General features: G+C 45.3%; 2 protein-coding genes across 2 annotated transcripts in view; both read right to left on the bottom strand.

Moving 5' to 3' along the window:
- Window positions 1-19,539, bottom strand: part of LOC147092769 (NACHT, LRR and PYD domains-containing protein 3-like) — a 235,955-nt gene that overhangs the window by 53,990 nt on the left and 162,426 nt on the right. The gene's annotated exons all lie outside the window — the stretch shown is intronic.
- LOC147092772 (beta-1,3-galactosyl-O-glycosyl-glycoprotein beta-1,6-N-acetylglucosaminyltransferase 3-like) lies at window positions 5,606-19,448 on the bottom strand. Its single transcript, XM_085976010.1, has 2 exons — window positions 16,379-19,448; window positions 5,606-12,025 (listed from the first exon to the last, which is right to left on the bottom strand). Exons 1-2 carry the CDS (start codon window positions 17,177-17,179, stop codon window positions 11,495-11,497), a joined length of 1,332 nt encoding a protein of 443 aa, XP_085832136.1. The 5' UTR covers window positions 17,180-19,448; the 3' UTR covers window positions 5,606-11,494.

Raw genomic sequence — 19,539 nt, 5'->3', positions numbered from 1 at the left:
ACGTATAACTCAAACAGGTCTTTACTGGTTGGAGGTAGGGACTATACATAGGTCTTTACTTCATGCCCACAGGCGGGAACTGAGGGGGATCAGTACCCACAGTACTATTTATACCCCTATGGCCAGGAGTGGTACTGCGTATCACTACGCCCAACAAGTAGTGCAGTCCTGTCCATAGGTTCAAAGTAGCACACATATTACATACACAACAGAATCCCTAACTCTTCTGGCTCTTTTTGACATGTCCTCATTCAATGTACAGACCCTCTCCTCAGTCTGTCTCTCGAGACCTGTCACCTCACATTTCTCTCCAGCTAATTTCAAAATATGTTTTACACACCCCTCCAGGATTGTCCTGGAATCCCCAATACTGTGTCAATTGTAGCACTTTCTGAAATACTACCCGTGTCATGTGTTAGTCAAACGAGACAGAGGAGAATTAGGCAGACCAAGCATCGCTGAGCATTTGTTATAGTGAAACAGGGGTTCGATGGAGCTTATCGAGTCCTGATGGGTTCCACCGGAACAAAAGGGTTTCAGGTGTTGGCAGGCAGGACAGATAGAATGAGGGGAGTGTTTAAACTCGATGTGGAGGTTGTTGCTGTCGTTGTTTTATGGAGCTCCTTCAAGGAGGTGATTCTCAATGCAATGGATCAACGTGTACCTATGCAAAGCAAAGGTACTGAGCGTCATTACAGTCCAGCCTGGTTCAATGGAACTAACAAACTATTCATCCAGAAGTGAAAAAGTGATTTATGGCCATGATGGTAAATGGCACAGAATTGAGGCGGCGTCAAAACCAGCAGGCAAGACAAGTGTGTAAAAACTGCAACAGACTGACGAAGAACAATCTCACATTGAACCGAGCAAGCTAAGAGAAGGGTAATAATAGTGCCAGAGGTAAGTTGTGAAATTATTCACAAAATGATTTAAACGGCTTGTGGTCCGCAAAAGTTTTTGATGACGATGCAGTGGTCCGCATAAAGGAAAAGTTTGGGACCGCTGCCCTAGAGTCCAAAATCTATCTATCTCAGCCTTGAATATACTCAAATACTCAGCATTCACAGCCCACTGGCACAGAGAATTCCAAAGATTCACAACCCTCTGAGTAAAGAAATCCATCCTCTTCTCTGTCTTAAATGTTTTATCCCTTATCCTGAGACTATGCCCCCTAGTTCTAGATACTTCAGCCAGGGGAACCAACTGAAAACTAACGTTTAAAAGTTTCTCACCATTTAGAAAATAATCCGTTTTTCTATTCTTCCTACCAAATTGAATAACCTCACATTTCCTTAAAGTGTACTCCATCTGCCACCTCACTGCCCACTCAGTTACTTTATCTATATTCCTTTGCAGACTCTTTGTATTCTCCTCACAGTTTACTGTCCGATCTAACATTTACTTATCAACAAGCTGAGGTCCCAGCACTGATCCATGTGGCACGCCACTAGTTACAGCCTGCCAACCAGAAAAGACCCCTTTATCAAACTCTCTGTTTTCTGCCCGGTAACCATTGCTCCATCCATGCTATAATATTACCCCCAACCCCATGAGCGCTGATCTTTTGTCATCAGTTTTATTTGGCACCTTATCGAATGCCTTTTGGAAATCCAAATATACTACATTCATTGGTTCCCCTTTCCCTACCCTACTATTTACCTCCTGAAATGACTCTACTAAATTTGTCAAACACAATCTCCCTTTCATAAAACCATGTTGACTCTGCCTAATCCTGTTATGATTTTCTACCCAGTCAATCCCTTCAGAATCTTATATCTTTCAAGGAGAACACCTTTCATTTTTCTAAACTCCAGTAGATATACGCCCAATCTACACATTCTCTCATCATAGGACAGACATCTCACCCCAGGAATCAATCTAGTGAACCATTGTTGCACCGCCCCCAAGGCAAGTGCATTCTTCTTTAGATAAGGTGTCTGAAACTGTGCACAGTAGTCCAGGTATGGTCTCACCAAGGCCCTGTACAATTGTAGTATTCTTATTCTCAAAACCCCTTGCAATAAAGGCCAAAATGCCATCTGACTTCCTTATTGCTTGCTGCACCTGCATGCTAGATTTCTGTGTTTCTTACACGAGGACACCCACATCTCTCTGAAAACTAACGTTTAAAAGTTTCTCAGCATTTAAAAAATAATCTGTTTTTCTATTCTTCCTACCAAAGTGAATAACCTCACATTTCCTTAAAGTGTACTCCATCTGCCTCCTTACTGCCCACTCACTTACTCTATCTATATTCCTTTGCAGGCTCATTGTGTTCTCTTCACAGTTTACTGTCTCACCTTGCATTTTATTATCCGCATGCTGAGGTCCCAGCACTTAACCTTGCGGCACCCCACTAGGTACAACCTGCCAACCTGAAAAGACACGTCTATCAAACTCTCTGTTATCTGTCCGTTAACCAATCCTCTATCCATGCTATTATATTACCCCCAACCCCATGAGCGCTTATCTTGTGCAATCATTTTTTATTTGGCACCTTATCAAATGCCTTTCATAAATCCAAATATACTACATTCACTGGTTCCCCTTTATCTACCCTGCTATTTACCACCTCAAATAACTCTAATAAATTTGTCAAACATAATCTCCCTTTTGTAAAACCATGTTGACACTGCCTAATCATATTATGATTTTCTAAGCATTTTTCAGACGACTGACTTCAGGCTTACTGGCCTGCAGTTCCCTGTTTTCTCTCTACCTCCTTTCCTGAATAGCGGTGTTACATTTGCTACATTCCAATCCATTGGGACCGTTCTAGAATCTAGGGACTTTTGGAAGACCTAAACCAATGCATCCACTATCTCTGCAGCCAGCTCTTTTAGAATCCGAGGATGTAGGCCGTCTGGTCCAAGGGATTGGTTGGCTTTTAGTTCCATTATTTCCTCTCGTACTTTTTCACTACTTACATTAATTATGTTAAGTTCCTGACCCTCATTTTACCTTTGGTTCCCCACCATGTTTGATATGCTTTCTGTGTTTTCTACTGTAAAGACAGATACAAAATATTTTTTTAACATTTCTGCCATGTCTTTATTTCCCATAATATGGCTCCTGTTTCAGCTGCTAAAGGTCCAATTTTTAGTTTTGCTGCTCTTTTACTTTTTGCAATCTTGTAGAAGTTTTACAATCTATTTTTATATTTCTTGCTAGTTTTCTCTCATATAACATTTTTTCACTTTTTATCCATTTTTTGACCAACGTTTGCTGGTTTCTGAAACTAACCAATCCTCAGGCTTTCTACTATTCTTCGCAACTTTATAAGCTTTTTCATTCAATCTAATGCCATCCTTACCTTCTTCAGTTATCCACGGATGGATCACTTTTCATGTGGAGTGTTTTGTTTCTCAATGAAATGCATTTTTGTTGAGAATTATGAAATATTTCTTTAAATGCTAGTCACTGCTTATCTACTGCCGTAACTTTTAATCTATTTTCCAATGTACGTTAGCCAAATCGCCCTTTGTACCTATGTAAGACATTAGATTCGAACTTAGTCAAGTCACTCTCAAACTTAATGGCCCATCATTTGCGGTCAGAGGCTTCCCGCTTGCAGATGCCTCCAACCTGTAAAAAATCTACAAATTTACCTGGTGGTCTGGGAGATACAGTGACTTGCACTCCTGGGCCTCTTCCAGTATCCACGGGGAGAGGCCCATGTATCCGAGGGGCGCTTGCAAACCATATGTGCCGCTGGGATACATGGGGATACCTGGGATCGGCAAGCCCATCCAATACCAGAAGGGAATCCCCATTCATACTTGTGGGATTTCTGTACATACGGAATCCCCGTAAGTGTGAATGGGGATCACTTACACAATAAACAAACACAGCCCTGTTCCTGGGACTAGGGATAGGGTCACTGGTCTAAGGCTTGGAAGCTAAGCAGGGCCAGGCCTGGTTAGTACCTGGAGGGGTGACCATCAGGGAAGACCACGTGCAGAAGGTCACGGAAGGAGCCCCGAGGAGGGGCGGTTGGTGAGAAGGTCACGGGAGGGGCGGTTGGTGAGAAGGTCACGGGAGGGGCGGTTGGTGAGAAGGTCACGGGAGGGGCGGTTGGTGAGAAGGTCACGGGAGGGGCGGTTGGTGAGAAGGTCACGGGAGGGGCGGTTGGTGAGAAGGTCACGGGAGGGGCGGTTGGTGAGAAGGTCACGGGAGGGGCGGTTGGTGAGAAGGTCACGGGAGGGGCGGCTGGTGAGCAGGCCTGGGCGTTGGGCTGAAGATTGTCGGACAGGAGGAATGGTGGAAATGGAATGGCGGCACGCAGCGGCTTTGCTTCTCCCAGTCATGGGAGCTTGCAAGATCGCATTTTGTTGTTCATGTACTTGTGCAATGACAATAAAAGATTAATTATTATGAAATAAATGTTTAAAAATGCATATTTTCAATGAATTCAAAAGCCATTAAATTAAAAATTTTAAACAAAAATTGAATTAAAAAATAAATGTTTTAACGGGCTAAAAATAAATGCCTTTATTAGGCAGTGTTTTTAATGTACAAATTAGTGATAAAGTTTTATTTTTCTATTTTTTAAAGCACTTATCCTTGTAAAAGCAGAGCTTATCACTTTATTTACCGGGCGTAAGAACTTCCCAGGCATTTAGCAGGCGGAAGGTGGGCAAATAGCGCAACTCTCCACCTGTGGAGGCCCTTTTCCCGGGGATGCAGATAATCTGTCAAGAAGAATCATGACATAATCTGTGAAGAAGAATCTTCACAGATCACAACATCTGGATTTTAGTGTATGCGCATCACATATCTAAACCGGGAAAGTGTGCGGCCACTTTGGGTGCGTACACACCTCGTAGCTACCCATAGAGATCACAAAATACAGCCCTTTGTGAAATTCTATCATATTATGATCACTGTGCTCCAGGGGATCCTTTACAATGAGAATGCTATTTCAGCACGGTGGCATAGTGGTTAGCACTGTTGCCTCACAGCGCCAGGGACCCGGGTTCGAATCCGGCCTCGGGTGACTGTCTGTGTGGAGTTTGCACATTCTCCCCGTGTTTGCGTGGGTTTCCGCCGGGTGCTCCGGTTTCCTCCCACAGTCTAAAGATGTGCGGGTTAGGTTGATTGGCTATGATAAATTGACCCTTAGTGTTAGGGGGATTAAATACGTGGGGTTACGGGGATAGGGTGGGATATGTGTTGGTGTAGGTGTTACGGGGATCGGGTGGGATATGTGTCGGTGCAGGCTCGATGGGCCGAAATGGCCTCTATCTGCACTGTGGGGTTTCTGTGATTCTGTGATTACACAATACACAATCTAAAATAGCCTGTTCCCTGCTTGATCCCATGCCGTATTGTCCTGGGAATGCTTTGGAGATTTTTGGATAATAAGGGAATCAAGGGATATGGGGATAGTGCAGGAAAGTGGATTTGAGGTAGAAGATCAGCCATGATCTTATTGAATAACGGTGCAGGTTCGAGGGTCCAAATGGCCTATTCCTGCTCCTATTTCTTATGAAAATATCCCAAATGCAGACCAAGAACTCATCCTCCAGACAAACTTTGCCAATTTGATTTGTCAGGTCTATATGAAGAAGAATGCTGCAGTGTGAACAACAACAAAAACTTGCATTTATATAGCGCCTTTAATGTAATCAAACTTCCTAAGGCACTGCACAGGAGCGTTATCAAACAATATTTAACACCGAGACACAGAAGGTGGTTTTAGCACCGGCGACCAAAATCTTGCTCAAAGAGTTAAGTTTCAAGCAGCATCTTGAAGGAGGAGAGAGAAGTCCAGAGGTGGAGCGGCTGATGGAACAAATTCCAAATTTTAGATTCCAGGCAACTGAAGGCGTGTGAATCTGTAAGAGGCAGGAATTGCAGAAGAGTAGAGATCTCGGAAGGTTGAAGCACTGAAGGAGGTTACAGAGACATGGAGGGGCGAAACATGGAAGGACTGGAATAAAAGGAAGCAAATTTTAAATCGAGGCAATGCCTTAATTGGAGCCAATGTAGGTCAGCGAGCATCGGGGTAATTAGTGAAGGGGAATATGTGTGAGTTATGATACGGGTGTTTCAATGGCAGAGTGGGGCTACAAAAGGCTCCCGAGACCCAGGTAAGGCCTCAGAGCGTCGGCGGGTGTTTCAGCGGCAGAGCGGGGCTACAAAGGCTCCCGAGACCCAGGTAAGGCCTCAGAGAGTCGGCGGGTGTTTCAGCGGCAGAGCGGGGCTACAAAAGGCTCCCGAGAGCAGTCTCCATACTCAGAACACAGGGGGAAGGAGAGAGGGAAAAAGAAATCGAAGTGTGATGTCACCAGAAAGCAGATAAGTGATTGGTTGGTGAGTATTTGTCTCTTTTTAAGCTTAAACTATGGTTTATAGTTTCTAAGGTGCGATATTCATCATCTAGAATCGGGGCAGTGGGTATTTAAAAATAATATTAATACATTTAATTAATTACATAGAATGGGAGATCAGGTGATGTGTTGCTGCTGCAATATTTGGGAGCTGGTGGACACCATTGATGATCACGGTGATCACATTTGCAGTAAGTGTTGGCTGCTCGAGGAATTCCGGCTCCTTGTTGATGAGCTGGAGTCCGAGCTTCAAACACTGAGACACATCAGGGAGGGGGAGAGTTACCTGGACTCTGTGTTCCAGGAAGTAGTCACACCAATTAGATTAATTAATTCAAATGCAGTCTGTGGCCAGGGTCAGGATGGTGTGACTAGAAGTGAGGCAGGTACGGGGATCCAGGAGGTAGTGTTGGAGGAGCCGCAGCCCTTGCTCTTGTCCCACAGATTTGAGGCTCTTACTCCCTGTGAGGATGGGAATGGGGACTGCGAGGAGGATGAGCAAACTGGCCACAGCACCCTGGAGCGGGGGGCCATTCAAGTGGGGGGAGTTAAATGAAATGTTGTAGTGGTAGGTGATAGTATCGTTAGGGGGAAAGATAGGGTTTTTTGCAGCTGAGAAAGAGAGTCCCGAAGGCTGTGTTGCCTGCTTGGTGCCAGGGTTAAGGACATCTCCTCTGGGCTGGAGAGAAACTTGGAGTGGGAGGGGGAGGAACCAGTTGTCGTGGTCCAAGTTGGTACCAACGACATAGATAGGACAAGGAAAGAGGTTCTGCTGAGGGAGTTTGAGCAGCTAGGGGCCAAATTAAAAAGCAGAACCTCAAGGGTAATAATCTCTGGATTACTACCTGAGCCACATGCAAATTGGGCTAGGGTAAATAAAATTAGAGAGTTAAATGCGTGGCTCAAAGACTGGTGTGGGAGAAATGGGTTTTGCTTCTTGGGACACTGGCATCAGTACTGGGACAGGAGAGAGCTGTTCCGTTGTGATGGACTTCACTTGGCCAGTGCTGGGACTAGAGTCCTGGCGAATCGAATAACTAGGGCTGTGGAGAGGGCTTTAAACGAATTAGTGTGGGGGAAGGTTTTAAGAGAGCGAAAAATAAAAATGACAGCGGAGAAGGCAATAGAGCAAGGTAGCAGTGGGGGAATTAAAAACCAGAGCGTGTCAGGAAGGGACAGATTTGATAATGGCAAAGTAGTAAAGGGGGTAAAAGCAGGAATAAATTGTCAGAAAACATATTTGAAAGTTCTTTATCTGAATGCACGCAGCATTCGTAACAAAATAGATGAGTTGATGGTACAAATAACTACACATGGGTATGATCTGGTGGCCATTACGGAAACATGGCTGCAAGATGATCATGACTGGGAAGTAAACATACAAGGGTATTTGACAATTAGGAAGGACAGACAGGAAGGAAAGGGAGGTGGGGTTGCTATGTTAATCAAGGATGGAATCACTGCAAAAGTCAGAAATGATATTGGGTCAAAGGATCAGGGTAGTGAAACAGTTTGGGTGGAGATAAGGAATAATAACAGGAAAAAGTCACTAGTGGGAGTAGTCTATAGGCCTCCTAACAGTTGCAACGCTGTTGGTCGGTGTATAAATCAGGAAATAGTTGGGGCTTGTAATAAGGGAACAGATATAATCATGGGGGATTTTAACTTTCATATTGACTGGACTAATCAAATTGGGCATGGCAGCCTTGAGGAAGAGTTCAGAGAGTGTATTAGGGATGGGTTCCTTGAGCAGTATGTAACTGAACCAACCAGGGAGCGGACAATCTTAGATCTGTTCCTGTGTAATGAGACAGGATTAATAAAATATGTCCTAGTAAAGGATCTCGTTGGAATGAGTGACCATAATATGGTTGAATTCCAAATTTAGTTTGAGGGTGAGAGATTTGGATCTCAAACCAGCGTACGGAGCTTAAATAAAGGAGACTATGAAGGTATGAGAGTAGAATTGACTAAAGTGGAATGGGAAAACAGATTAAAGTGTAAGATGGTACAAGAGCAGTGGTCTACATTCAAGGAGATATTTCACATCTTTCAAGATAAATATATTCCACTGAGGAAAAAGGGGAGTAAAAGAAAAGACAGCCATCCGTGGCTTAGTAAAGTAATAAAGGATAGTATCCGACTGAAAACAAGGGCATATAAAGTAGCCAAATCTAGTGGGAGGATAGAAGATTTGGAAGCAATTAAAAGCCAGCAAACAATAACTAAAAGATTAATTAAGAAAGGGAAGATAGATTATGAAAGTAAACTAGCAAAAAATATAAAAACAGATAGCAAGAGTTTCTACAGCTATATAAAAAGAAAAAGGGTGGCTAAAGTGAACTTTGGTCCCTTAGAGGGTGGGACCGGGAAACTACTGGTGGGGAACATGGAGATAGCAAAGACTCTGAACAAATATTTTGTATCAGTCTTTACAGTAGAGGACACTAAAAATATCCCAACACTGGACAAACAGGGGGCAATGGGGGGGCGGGGGGGGGGAGCTAAACACGATTAAAATCACTAAGGAGATGGTACTCTGTAAAATAATGGAACTTAAGGCGGATAAATCCCCCAGACCTGATGGCCTATATCATAGGGCCTTGAGAGAAGTGGCGGTAGGGATCGTGGATGCATTGGTGATTATTTTCCAAAACTCCCTGGACTCAGGAAAGGTCCCGGCAGATTGGAAAACTGCTACTGTAACACTCTTATTTAAGAAGGGAAGTAGACAAAAAGCCGGAAACTATAGACCAGTTAGCCTAACATTTGTGGTTGGCAAAATTTTGGATGCCATTATGAAGGAAACAGTAACAGAGCATTTGAATAAACATAATTTAATAGAACAGAGTCAGCATGGTTTTATGAAGGGGAAGTCATGTTTGACAAATTTGCTCGAATTCTTTGAGGACGTAACATACAGGGTGGATAAAGGGGAACCAGTGGATGTAGTGTATTTGGACTTCCAAAAGGCATTTGACAAGGTTCCATGCAAAAGATTACTGAACAAGGTAAAAACTCACGGGGTTGGGGGTAATATACTAGCACGGGTGGAAGATTGGCTATCTAACAGAAAACAAAGATTTGGGATAAATGGTTCATTCTCAGACTGGCAATCAGTAACTAGTGGTGTTCCGCAGGGGTCAGTGCTGGGACCCCAACTCTTTACAATCTATATTAACGATTTGGAGGAAGCGACCGAGTGCAACATATCCAAGTTTGCCAATGATACAAAGATGGGAGGGAAAGTAGTGAGTGAGGAGGACATAAAAAACCTGCAAGGGGACATAGACAGGCTAAGTAAGTGGGCAGAGATTTGGCAGATGGAATACAATACTGGAAAGTGTGAGGTTATGCACTTTGGCAGGAAAAATCGTAGAGCAAGTTATTAACTTAATGGCAAGAAACTGGAAAGTACTGAAGTACAAAGGGATCTGGGGGTCCTGGTGCACGAAACTCAAAAGGTTAGTATGCAGGTGCAGCAAGTGATTAAGAAGGCCAATGGAATGTTGGCTTTCATTGCTAGGGGGATAGAATATAAAAATAGCGAGGTATTGCTTCAGTTGTACAAGGTATTGGTGAGACCGCACCTGGAATACTGCATACAGTTTTGGTGTCCATACTTAAGAAAAGACATACTTGCTCTCGAGTCAGTACAAAGAAGTTTCACTCGGTTAATCCCGGGGAGGAGGGGATGGACATATGAGGAGAGGTTGAGTAGATTGGAACTCTACTCATTGGAGTTCAGAAGAATGAGAGGCGATCTTATTGAAACATATAAGATTGTGAAGGGGTTGGATTGGGTGGATGCAGGGAGAATGTTCCCGATGATGGGTGAAACTAGAACAAGGGGGCATAGTCTTAGAATAAGGGGCTGCTCTTTCAACACTGAGATGAGGAGGAACTACTTCACTCAGAGGGTGGTAGGTCCATGGAATATGCTGCCCCAAAAAGCTGCAGAAGCTACATCATTCCATAAATTTAAAACAGAAACAGACAGTTTCCTAGAAGTAAAGGGAATTAAGGGTTACGGGGAGCGGGCAGGAATTTGGACATGAGTCTAGGTTCGGATCGGTCATGGCCCTGTGGGTAGCGGAGCGGGCCCAGGGGCCGTGTAGCCTGATCCTGCTCCTGTTTCGTGTGTCTAATTCTGTTAGATTCAGGAGATGGTTCTGTGATAGTAGATTGGCGGTTATGATCAGATCAGCCATGATCTTATTGAATGGCGGAGTAAGGCACGAGGGAACGATTGGCCTATTCCTGCTCCTATTTCTTATGTTCTTATGTTCTTAAAAAACCTGCAAAAGGACATAGACAGGCTAAGTGAGTGGGCAGAGATTTGGCAGATGCAATATAATGTTGGAAAGTGTGAGGTTATGCACTTTGGCAGAAAAAATCAAAGAGCAAGATATTATCTAAATGGAAAGAAACTGCAAAGTGCTACAGTACAAAGGAATCTGGGGGTCCTGGTGCATGAAACACAAAAAGTTAGTATGCAGGTGCAGCAGATGATCAGGAATGCCACTTGGCTTTTATTGCAAGGGGGATGGAGTATAAAAACAGGGTAGCCTTGCTTCAGTTATACAGGGTATTGGTGAGGCCACACCTGGAATACTGCGTGCAGTTTTGGTTTGCATATTTAAGAAAAGATATACTTGCTCTCGAGGCGGTTCAGAGAAGGTTCACTCGGTTGATTCCGGAGATGAGGGGGTTGACGTATGAGGAAAGGTTGAGTAGGTTGGGAATCTACTCATTGGAGTTCAGAAGAATGAGAGGCGATCTTATCGAAACATATAAGATTGTGAGAGGGCTTGATCGGGTGGATGCAGTGAGGATGTTTGCACTGATGGGTGAGACTAGAACTAGGGGGCATAATCTTAGAATAAGGGGCTGCCCTTTCAAAACTGAGATGAGGAGAAACTACTTCACTCAGAGGGTAGTAAATCTAGAGCTGTGGAAGCTGCAACATTAAATAAATTTAAAATGGAGATAGACAGTTTCCTAGCAGATAAGGGAATTAGGGGTTACGGGGAGAGGGCAGGGGAGTGGACGTGAGTCTAGATTCGGATCAGCGATGATCCTATTGAATGGTGGAGCAGGCCCGAGGGGCCGTATGGCCTACTCCTGCTCCTACTTCTTATGTTCTTATGTTCTTATGTTCATTAGTAAGTTCCTGTTCCATGAATCGCTCTGTGTCTGACATATTCCTCCATACATTGCAAAGCTGTGTTGTCTACATCTGGCTGAAACTTATTGGCGAACAAAGGTTTCTGTTGGATGATCCAGTGGAGATCTCCAGATCCATATACACAGATCCGATGGTGATACCTTCCTGTACAAGGTGAATATAAGGCTCCTTTCGCTATATCACCAGCTTGAAGTGCCCACTTCACTGCTCGAGTGAGGACTGCTTCGTCACTCCTGTGGTGCCCAGGAATGTATGGAATGGAGCCGGGTACCTCAGGCATTCTCTGCAGTGTTGCCCAGATGTGTTCATCGGGGCTGTAGGTATCCTCCGACCACTTGAAAAATGCCTGGATTTCCGGGTTCACAAACAAAATGCTCACAAATTCCCTGGTGACCAGAACGTATGCGCTCCCCACAAACATGTTGCTGCGTATGGGTGGGGGGCTCTTCTTTCGATCTGTTCTCACCATATTCTTGTGGACATCATAATGAAATTTCCACCGTCTCTGAAAGTCAACACCAAGAGCAATTGTTATTCATTTTCCAAATTAATTCTCATTTTCCTGCCACACCACAACTAGCGTCATTAATGATAAATGTTCATTGTCTCAATGACTTTAAACATTAGCTACTCTGTTTGCTTGTATAAATTTTGCGTGGAAAATGTTGGTAACTAGTGCTGCTCAAAAGCGGAAAATATGTCACCTGATTGGCTCAGATTGGTTAATTGGAATCATTCTGGTCACCCGCAAGCATCTCATTTAGACATGTGACATAAAACAAGCCAATCAACAATCACAGCTGAAAGGAAATTATGTCAGGGCTTTAAAAACAATGTAGGAAACAGCAAATGTTCATCTGCCACGCCTTCAGTTGACCGGGAACAGAGCCCATTACAGTAAGTATGATGTCATCCTTCTATTCTCCTGCACATAACATGTGAATTCAAACCTCCGATATCAGGCTTGAGTTAATCTAACTGGAGATTCAGGTCAGCACTTGACTGTCCAATGCAGTGAAGCGGGTGATGTGAGACCACCTGAGAGATAGGTTCATAACCCTTGAGCTTCACCTCTTGTGTAGTGGCTCTACAGTCTGATAATTAGCATGTTTTAATCCTTCGAATATCTATTCAGTTAATTATTACTACATTTAACTGCAACTGCTACCTCCCGGGCGGTGCAGCCCACGTGGTCACTACAATCTGCGTTTAACAAAGCCAATGTATTGGGGAGAAAGCTACTGATCTACAAACTTAGGCGACATTAATCAGGGAGCGATAATTGTATTAGTGCGAGTAAACTGGATGGAAAGAAAACTGGATGCAGTGAGTGACTGAACGAGTGTGAGGGTAGGAGGGAGTGAGGGAGGGTGGAGGGAGAGATGGGTGCATGCATGGGCGGATGGATGAATGGATGGATTGATGGAAGGATGGATGGATGGATGGATGGATTAATGAATGGATGAATGGATGGATGGATGGAAGGATGGATGGAAGTATGGATGAAAGGATGGATGAATGAATGAATGGAAGGGTGGATGGAAGGATGGAGAGATGATCAACCAGGATGAAAGGGTGGATGGATGGTGGAAAAATCAGGATGAATTCATAGAGTCATAGAGTCATAGAGTTATACAGCACAGAAAGAGGCCCTTCGGCCCATCGCGTCAGCACCGGCCATCAAGCCCTGTCTAATCTAATCCCATTTTCCAGCATTTGGTCCGTAGCCTTGTATGCTATGGCATTTCAAGTGCTCATCCAAATGCTTCTTGAATGTTGTGAGGGTTCCTGCCTCTACCTCCCTTTTAGGCAGTGAGTTCCAGATTCCAACCACCCTCTGGGTGAAAAAGTTCTTCCTCATATCCCCTCTAAACCTCCTGCCCCTTACCTTGAATCTATGCCCCCTTGTTATTGACCCCTCTACTAAGGGGAAACGTTCCTTTCTATCTACCCTATCTATGCCCCTCATAATTTGGTACACCTCAATCAGGTTCCTCCTCAGCCTTCTCTTCTCCAAGGAAAACAACCCCAGCCTGTCCAGTCTTTCTTCATAGCTGAAGAGCTCCAGCCCAGGTAACATCCTGGTGAATCTCCTCTGCAACCTCTCCAAAGCAATCACATCCTTCCTACAGTGTGGCGACCAGAACTGCACACAGTATTCCAGCTGTGGCCTAAACTGCGTTTTCTACAGCTCCATAATAACTTCCCTGCTCTTATATTCTATGCCTCGGCTAATGAAGGCAAGTATCCCATATGCCTTTTTAACCACCTTATCCACCTGTTCTGCTGCCTTCAGGGATCTATGTACATGCACACCAAGGTCCCTCTGATCCTCTGTCTTTCCTAGGGTCTTACTATTCATTGTTTATTCCCTTGCCTTGTTAGTCCCTCCAAAATGCATCACCTCACACTTTTCAGAGTTAAATTCCAATAGCCACTGTTCCACCCATCTGACCAACCCATCTATATCGTCCTGCAGACTGAGGCTACCTTCCTCACTATTTACCATGCCACCAATTTTCGTGCCATTTGCGAACTTACTGATCATACCTTTTACATTCACATCCAAATCATTAATGTAGACCACAAACAGCAAGGGACCAGCACTGATCCCTGTGGTACACCACTGGACACAGGCTTCCAGTCACAAAAACAACCTGCGACCATCACCCTCTGCCTTCTGCCACTTTGCCAGTTTTGGATCCAATGTGCCAAGGCTCCCTGGATCCCATGGGCTCTTACCTTCTTGACCAGTCTCCTGTGCGGGACTTTATTGAAAGCCTTACTGAAATCCATGTATACCACATCCACTGCACTACCCTCATCCACACACCTAGTCACCCCCTCGAAAAATTCAATCAAATTGGTCAGACATGATCTTCCCTTGACAAAGCCATGCTGACAATCCCTGTTTAATCCTTGCCTCTCCAAGTGGAGACTAATTCTGTCCCTCAGAATTTTTTCCAATAATCTCCCTACCACTGATGATAGGCTCACTGGCCTGTAATTCCCTGGTTTATCCCTACTACCCTTCTTGAATAATGGAACTACGTTAGCTGTTCCCCAGTCCTCTGGCACATCACCTGTGGCCAGAGAGGTTTTGAAAATTTGTGTCAGAGCCCCTGCAATCTCCTCCTTTGTGTCACACAGCAGCCTGGGATACATCTCGTCCTGGCCTGGGAATTTATCCACTTTAAAGCCTGCTAAAACCGCCAGTACCTCCTCCCTCTCGATGCTAATATGTTCAAGTATATCACAGTCCCCCTGCCCGATTTCTATGTCTACATCGTCCTTCTCCATAGTGAACACAGATGCAAAAAATTGATTTAAAACACCACCTACATCTTCTGGCTCCACACACAGATTGCCACTTTGGTCCCTAATGGGCCCTACTCTTACCCTAGTTATCCTCTTGCTCTTAATATACTTATAAAACACCTTAGGATTTTCCTTTATTTTGCTCGCCAGTGTTATTTCATGGCCCCTCCTCGCTTTTCTAATATCTTTTTTAAGTATCCCCCTGCACTTTTTATACTCCGCTAGGGCTTCCTCTGTCTTTAGTCCTTTTTATCTGCCAAAAGCCCCCTTTTTGTCCTAATCCATTCTCGTATATCCCTTGACATCCAAGGTTCCCTAGGCTTGTTGGTCCCACCCTTGACCTTTACGGGAACATGTTACCATTGTACTCTCTCAATTTCCTTTCTGAAAGACTCCCATTGCTCCGCTGTGGATTTTCCTGCAAGCAGCTGATCCCAGTCCACTTTGGCCAGATCCTGCCTTATCATATTAAAATCGGCCTTCCCCCAATTTAGAACCTTTATTTCTGGTCCATCTCTGTCCTTTTCCATGACTACCTTAAATCTCACGGAATTATGGTCACTGTCACCAAAGTACTCACTTACTAACGCTTCTACCACTTGCCCGGCCACATTCCCTAGAATTAGGTCCAGTACCGCCCCCTCTCTTGTAGGACTTTCTACATGCTGGCTCAAAAAGCTCTCCTTGATGCACTTTAAGAATTCTGCACCCTTTAAGCCTTTCACACTCTGACTATCCCAGTTAATATTGGGGATGTTGAAATCCCCCACTATTATTTGCACAAGCCTACATATCTGTTCCTCTATCTCCCCCTGACTGTTTGGGGGCCTATAGTACACTCCCAGCAAAGTGCTTGCCCCCTTTTTGTTTTTAAGTTCTACCCATATGGCCTCATTAGAGGAACCTGTTAATATATCATCCCTCCTTACAGCAGTAATTGACTCCTTAATTAATATTGCAACACCCCCTCCTCTTTTACCCCCTCCCCCCTGTCTCGCCTGAAGATTCTATACCCCGGAATATTGAGCTGCCAGTCTTGCCCCTCTCTCAACCATGTCTCCGTGATACCAGCAATATCATACTCCCATGTGTTCATCAACACCTTCAGTTCATCCACCTTATTCGCAAAACTCCGTGCGTTAAAATAAATGCCATCCAGCCTTGCCCTAGTCCCTTGTGCCGTTACATATTTGCTCTGCCTTCCAAGCTGACTTGTTTTTGTCCTTTATATTTGGCTGTACATCACCCCCTATTATAGCTCCACTCTGTATCCCATCCCCCTGCCAAGTTAGTTGAAACACCCCCACCCCCCCCAACAGTGCTAGCAAACCTCCCCGCAAGGATATTTGTCCCATTCTGGTTCAGGTGCAACCCGTCCGACTTGCACAAGTCCCACCTTCCCCAGAATCAGAACCAGTGATCCAGGAAACTAAAGCCCTCCCTCCTGCACCAACTCTTTAGCCACGCATTCATCTGCTCTATCCTCCTATTCCTATACTCACTAGCACGATGGACACTGACATGAAGCTGGACCATGTACCTGTTTGAATCCCGGTGGAGGTACTGAGACAATAACATTTGAGCCGTTCATGGCCATGAGTCTGTTGACTATCTCCAGGTTGCTTTTTATTGGATAGTCTTTTCCACAAATATTGATGAGGTATTTCCATGGGACAGAGCTCCGCAGCAGCTCTTCCATGCAATTCAGATCAGCCTGAACTCTGGACCATGAGGCGTACGTCACTGTCTCTGATTTTCCAACTACAAAGACATTCGTGAAACAGGAAGCGATGGCCTGGACCGCCAAGTGAAATGGCTTTGGAGACTTCCTGTCCACGTGGACACAGTAAACGTTCTGAGGAGCGTAAATGCCTCTCAGGAGCCTCTCAAACATCTCGATGTTTTCATTGACCACCATAGAATAGGCCAGAGGGAAATCATGTTCCTCGGCACTTAAGGGGAATGTGATGTATTTGCGGTTTTTAGCAAATGAATCGCAGTCTCGGGTCATTGTTAAGTAATCGCTTTCAGTGAAGGCCTTATATGTGTTTGCGATTGTGATCGAGTTTAAAAGAGCATTTTGAACGGCTTCCGGGTCACCACTAATTATCTTCCAACAACTCGAGTTCTCCTCTGACAGATCGAGGGATTCATATCGCGCATCGTATACTGGTTTTAGTTTAACTGTTTTCCAGTAGTTTACAAACGGAATTTCTCTCTTGCACAAATATCGAAAAAGGAAAGTTACAGAGAGTCCACACAGGATTGAGCTTAGTATCAGCCACCTGTATGGACACCGAACCAACCTCCTCATGGCCAGGGGGTTTTTAAACCTCATCATCTGATCCAAGCTCTGGATATAATTCCAACATTCTCCTGGTCAGGGGTTTTTAACCTCATCATCTGATCCAATTTCCGGATATAATTCTTATGCAGATATACATATAGAGGTATTGTAATCCCTAAAAAGTGACACTTTGCTTCAGGGAATTGAATAAATTACGCGCTGACTATTCAGGCGTCAATGAATTGAAATCTGAAGCTCGGGATGAACACAGCAAGTGTGCATTGATTGGGGTTCAGCCGGCCACCCTGTTCGACAGGTCTCACATACTCCTGGTGTCTTGTCCCCATTACCGGGGAGTATCTTTGCTTCATGAGACTTCACACCTTCCCACACTCTCACTCTCTCTGCTCCTTGCCTTTTGGTGGGGCTCAGTGCCTCAGTTCCTTGTCCCAGAAATGAAATGTACTAATTGCTTCACAAAGGTCCTGGTAGCAGGTTTCTCCCTCATATACCAGGTGTCACTGAGTGCACAGACTCCACATTCTTTATTTCCTTTCTGATAACTTCCGCATTTCCATCAGTGTTTCCTCCAGAAGGCAGGAGAAGGCTCTGGGCGGATCTTATAAAAGATTCAATATTCAAACAGGTAAGGACGAGCAAAGTGACACCATGTTTATAACAACAGAGCACAGCAACAACATATTTAGTTCAAGAGAGCAGAGCACTAAACATGGGAATGAAAATGAAGAAAGTCTTGCATTTATATAGCGACTTTTCGATTTAGTACATCCCAAAACTAATCAGTACTTTATGGTGCGGACACTGTTGTAATGCATCAAGTGCAGCAGTACTGAATATTAGCCATACAGTAGCCTAGAGCTTCTTCAGTACTGGGCCTGCGACAGTACAGATCTCCCTCACTACTGCCCCAAAAGTACAGCTCTCCCTCAGTAGTGCCCCCGACAATACAGTTCTCCCACAGTAATGACCCCGGCAGTACAGCTCTCCTGCATTACTGCCCCCGACAGTCCAGCTCTCCGTCACTACTGCCCCGACAGTACAGCTGTCCCTCAGTACTGCCCCTGACAGTACAGCACTCCATCACTACTGCCCCCAACAGTGCAGCTCTCTCAGTATTGCCCCCGACAGTACAGCTCTCCGTCACTACTGCCCCCGACAGTACAGCTCTCCCTCAGTACTGCCCCCGATAGTACAGCTCCCCATCAGTACTGCCCCCGACAATACAGTTCTCCCTCAGTAATGACCCGACAGTACAGCTCTACCTCAGTACTGCCCCCCGACAATACAGCTCCCCCTCAGTACTGCCCCCGAGTACAGCTCCCTCTCAGTACTGACCCGACAGTGCAGCTCTCCATCAGTACTGCTCCCGACAGTGCAGCTCCACTCATTATTGACCCGGACAGTACAGCTCACCCTCAGTACTGCCCCGACAGTTCAGCTCTCCCTCAGTAATGCCACCGAAAGTGCAGCTCTACTTCACTTCTGCCCCAAACAGTGCAGCACTCCCTCACTACCGACACCAACAGTGCAGCTCTCCCTCATTAGTGACCCCGACAGTACAGCTCTCCCTCAGTACTGCCCCGAAAGTGCAGTTCTCCCTCATTACTGACCCCGACAGTACAGCTCCCCCTCAGTGCTGCCACAACAGTGCAGCGTTCCCTCAGTGCTGCCCCAGCAGTACAGCTTTCCCTCAGTACTGCCCCGACAGTACAGCTCTCCCTCAGTACTGCCCCGAAAGTGCAGCTCTCCCTCAGTACTGCCCCAAAAGTGCAGCTCTCCCTCAGTAATATCCAAGTCAGTGCAGATCTCCCTCAGTATTGCTCCCGACAGTGCAGCTCTCCCTCTCTACTGTCCGCGTCAGTGCAGGTCAACCTCAGTGCTGCCCCAACAGTGCAGCTCTCCCTCAGTGCTGCCCCAACAGTGCAGCTCTCCCTCAGTACTGCCCCGACAGTACAGCTCTCCCTCAGTACTGACCCCGACAGTACAGTTCTCCATCAGTACTGCCCGCCGATAGTACAGCTCTCCCTCAGTACTGCCCCAACAGTACAGATCTCCCTCAGTAATGCCGGGCTGATAGTACAGCTCTCCATCAGTACTGCCCTGACAGTACAGCTCTCCCTCAGTACTGAATACGAAAGTGCAGCTCTCCGTCAGTACTGTCCCAACAGTACAACTCTCCTTCAGTACTGAACCCGAAAGTGCAGCTCTCCCTCAGTACTGTCCCCAACAGTACATCTCTCCCTCAGTACTGTCCCCAACAGTACATCTCTCCCTCAGTACTGTCCCCAAAAGTACATCTCTCCCTCAGTACTGTCCCCAACAGTACAGCTCACCCTCAGTACTGTCCCCAACAGTACAGCTCACCCTCAGTACTGCCCCCGACAGTGCATCTC

The sequence above is a fragment of the Somniosus microcephalus genome, unplaced genomic scaffold, assembly GCF_052327205.1.
Source record: "Somniosus microcephalus isolate GS21.2 unplaced genomic scaffold, FLI_Smic_1.0 unresolved_chr2, whole genome shotgun sequence".
Taxonomy (NCBI): domain Eukaryota; kingdom Metazoa; phylum Chordata; class Chondrichthyes; order Squaliformes; family Somniosidae; genus Somniosus; species Somniosus microcephalus.
Note: the sequence above shows the minus strand (reverse complement) of the source record. Positions and strands in the feature narration are given on the sequence as shown.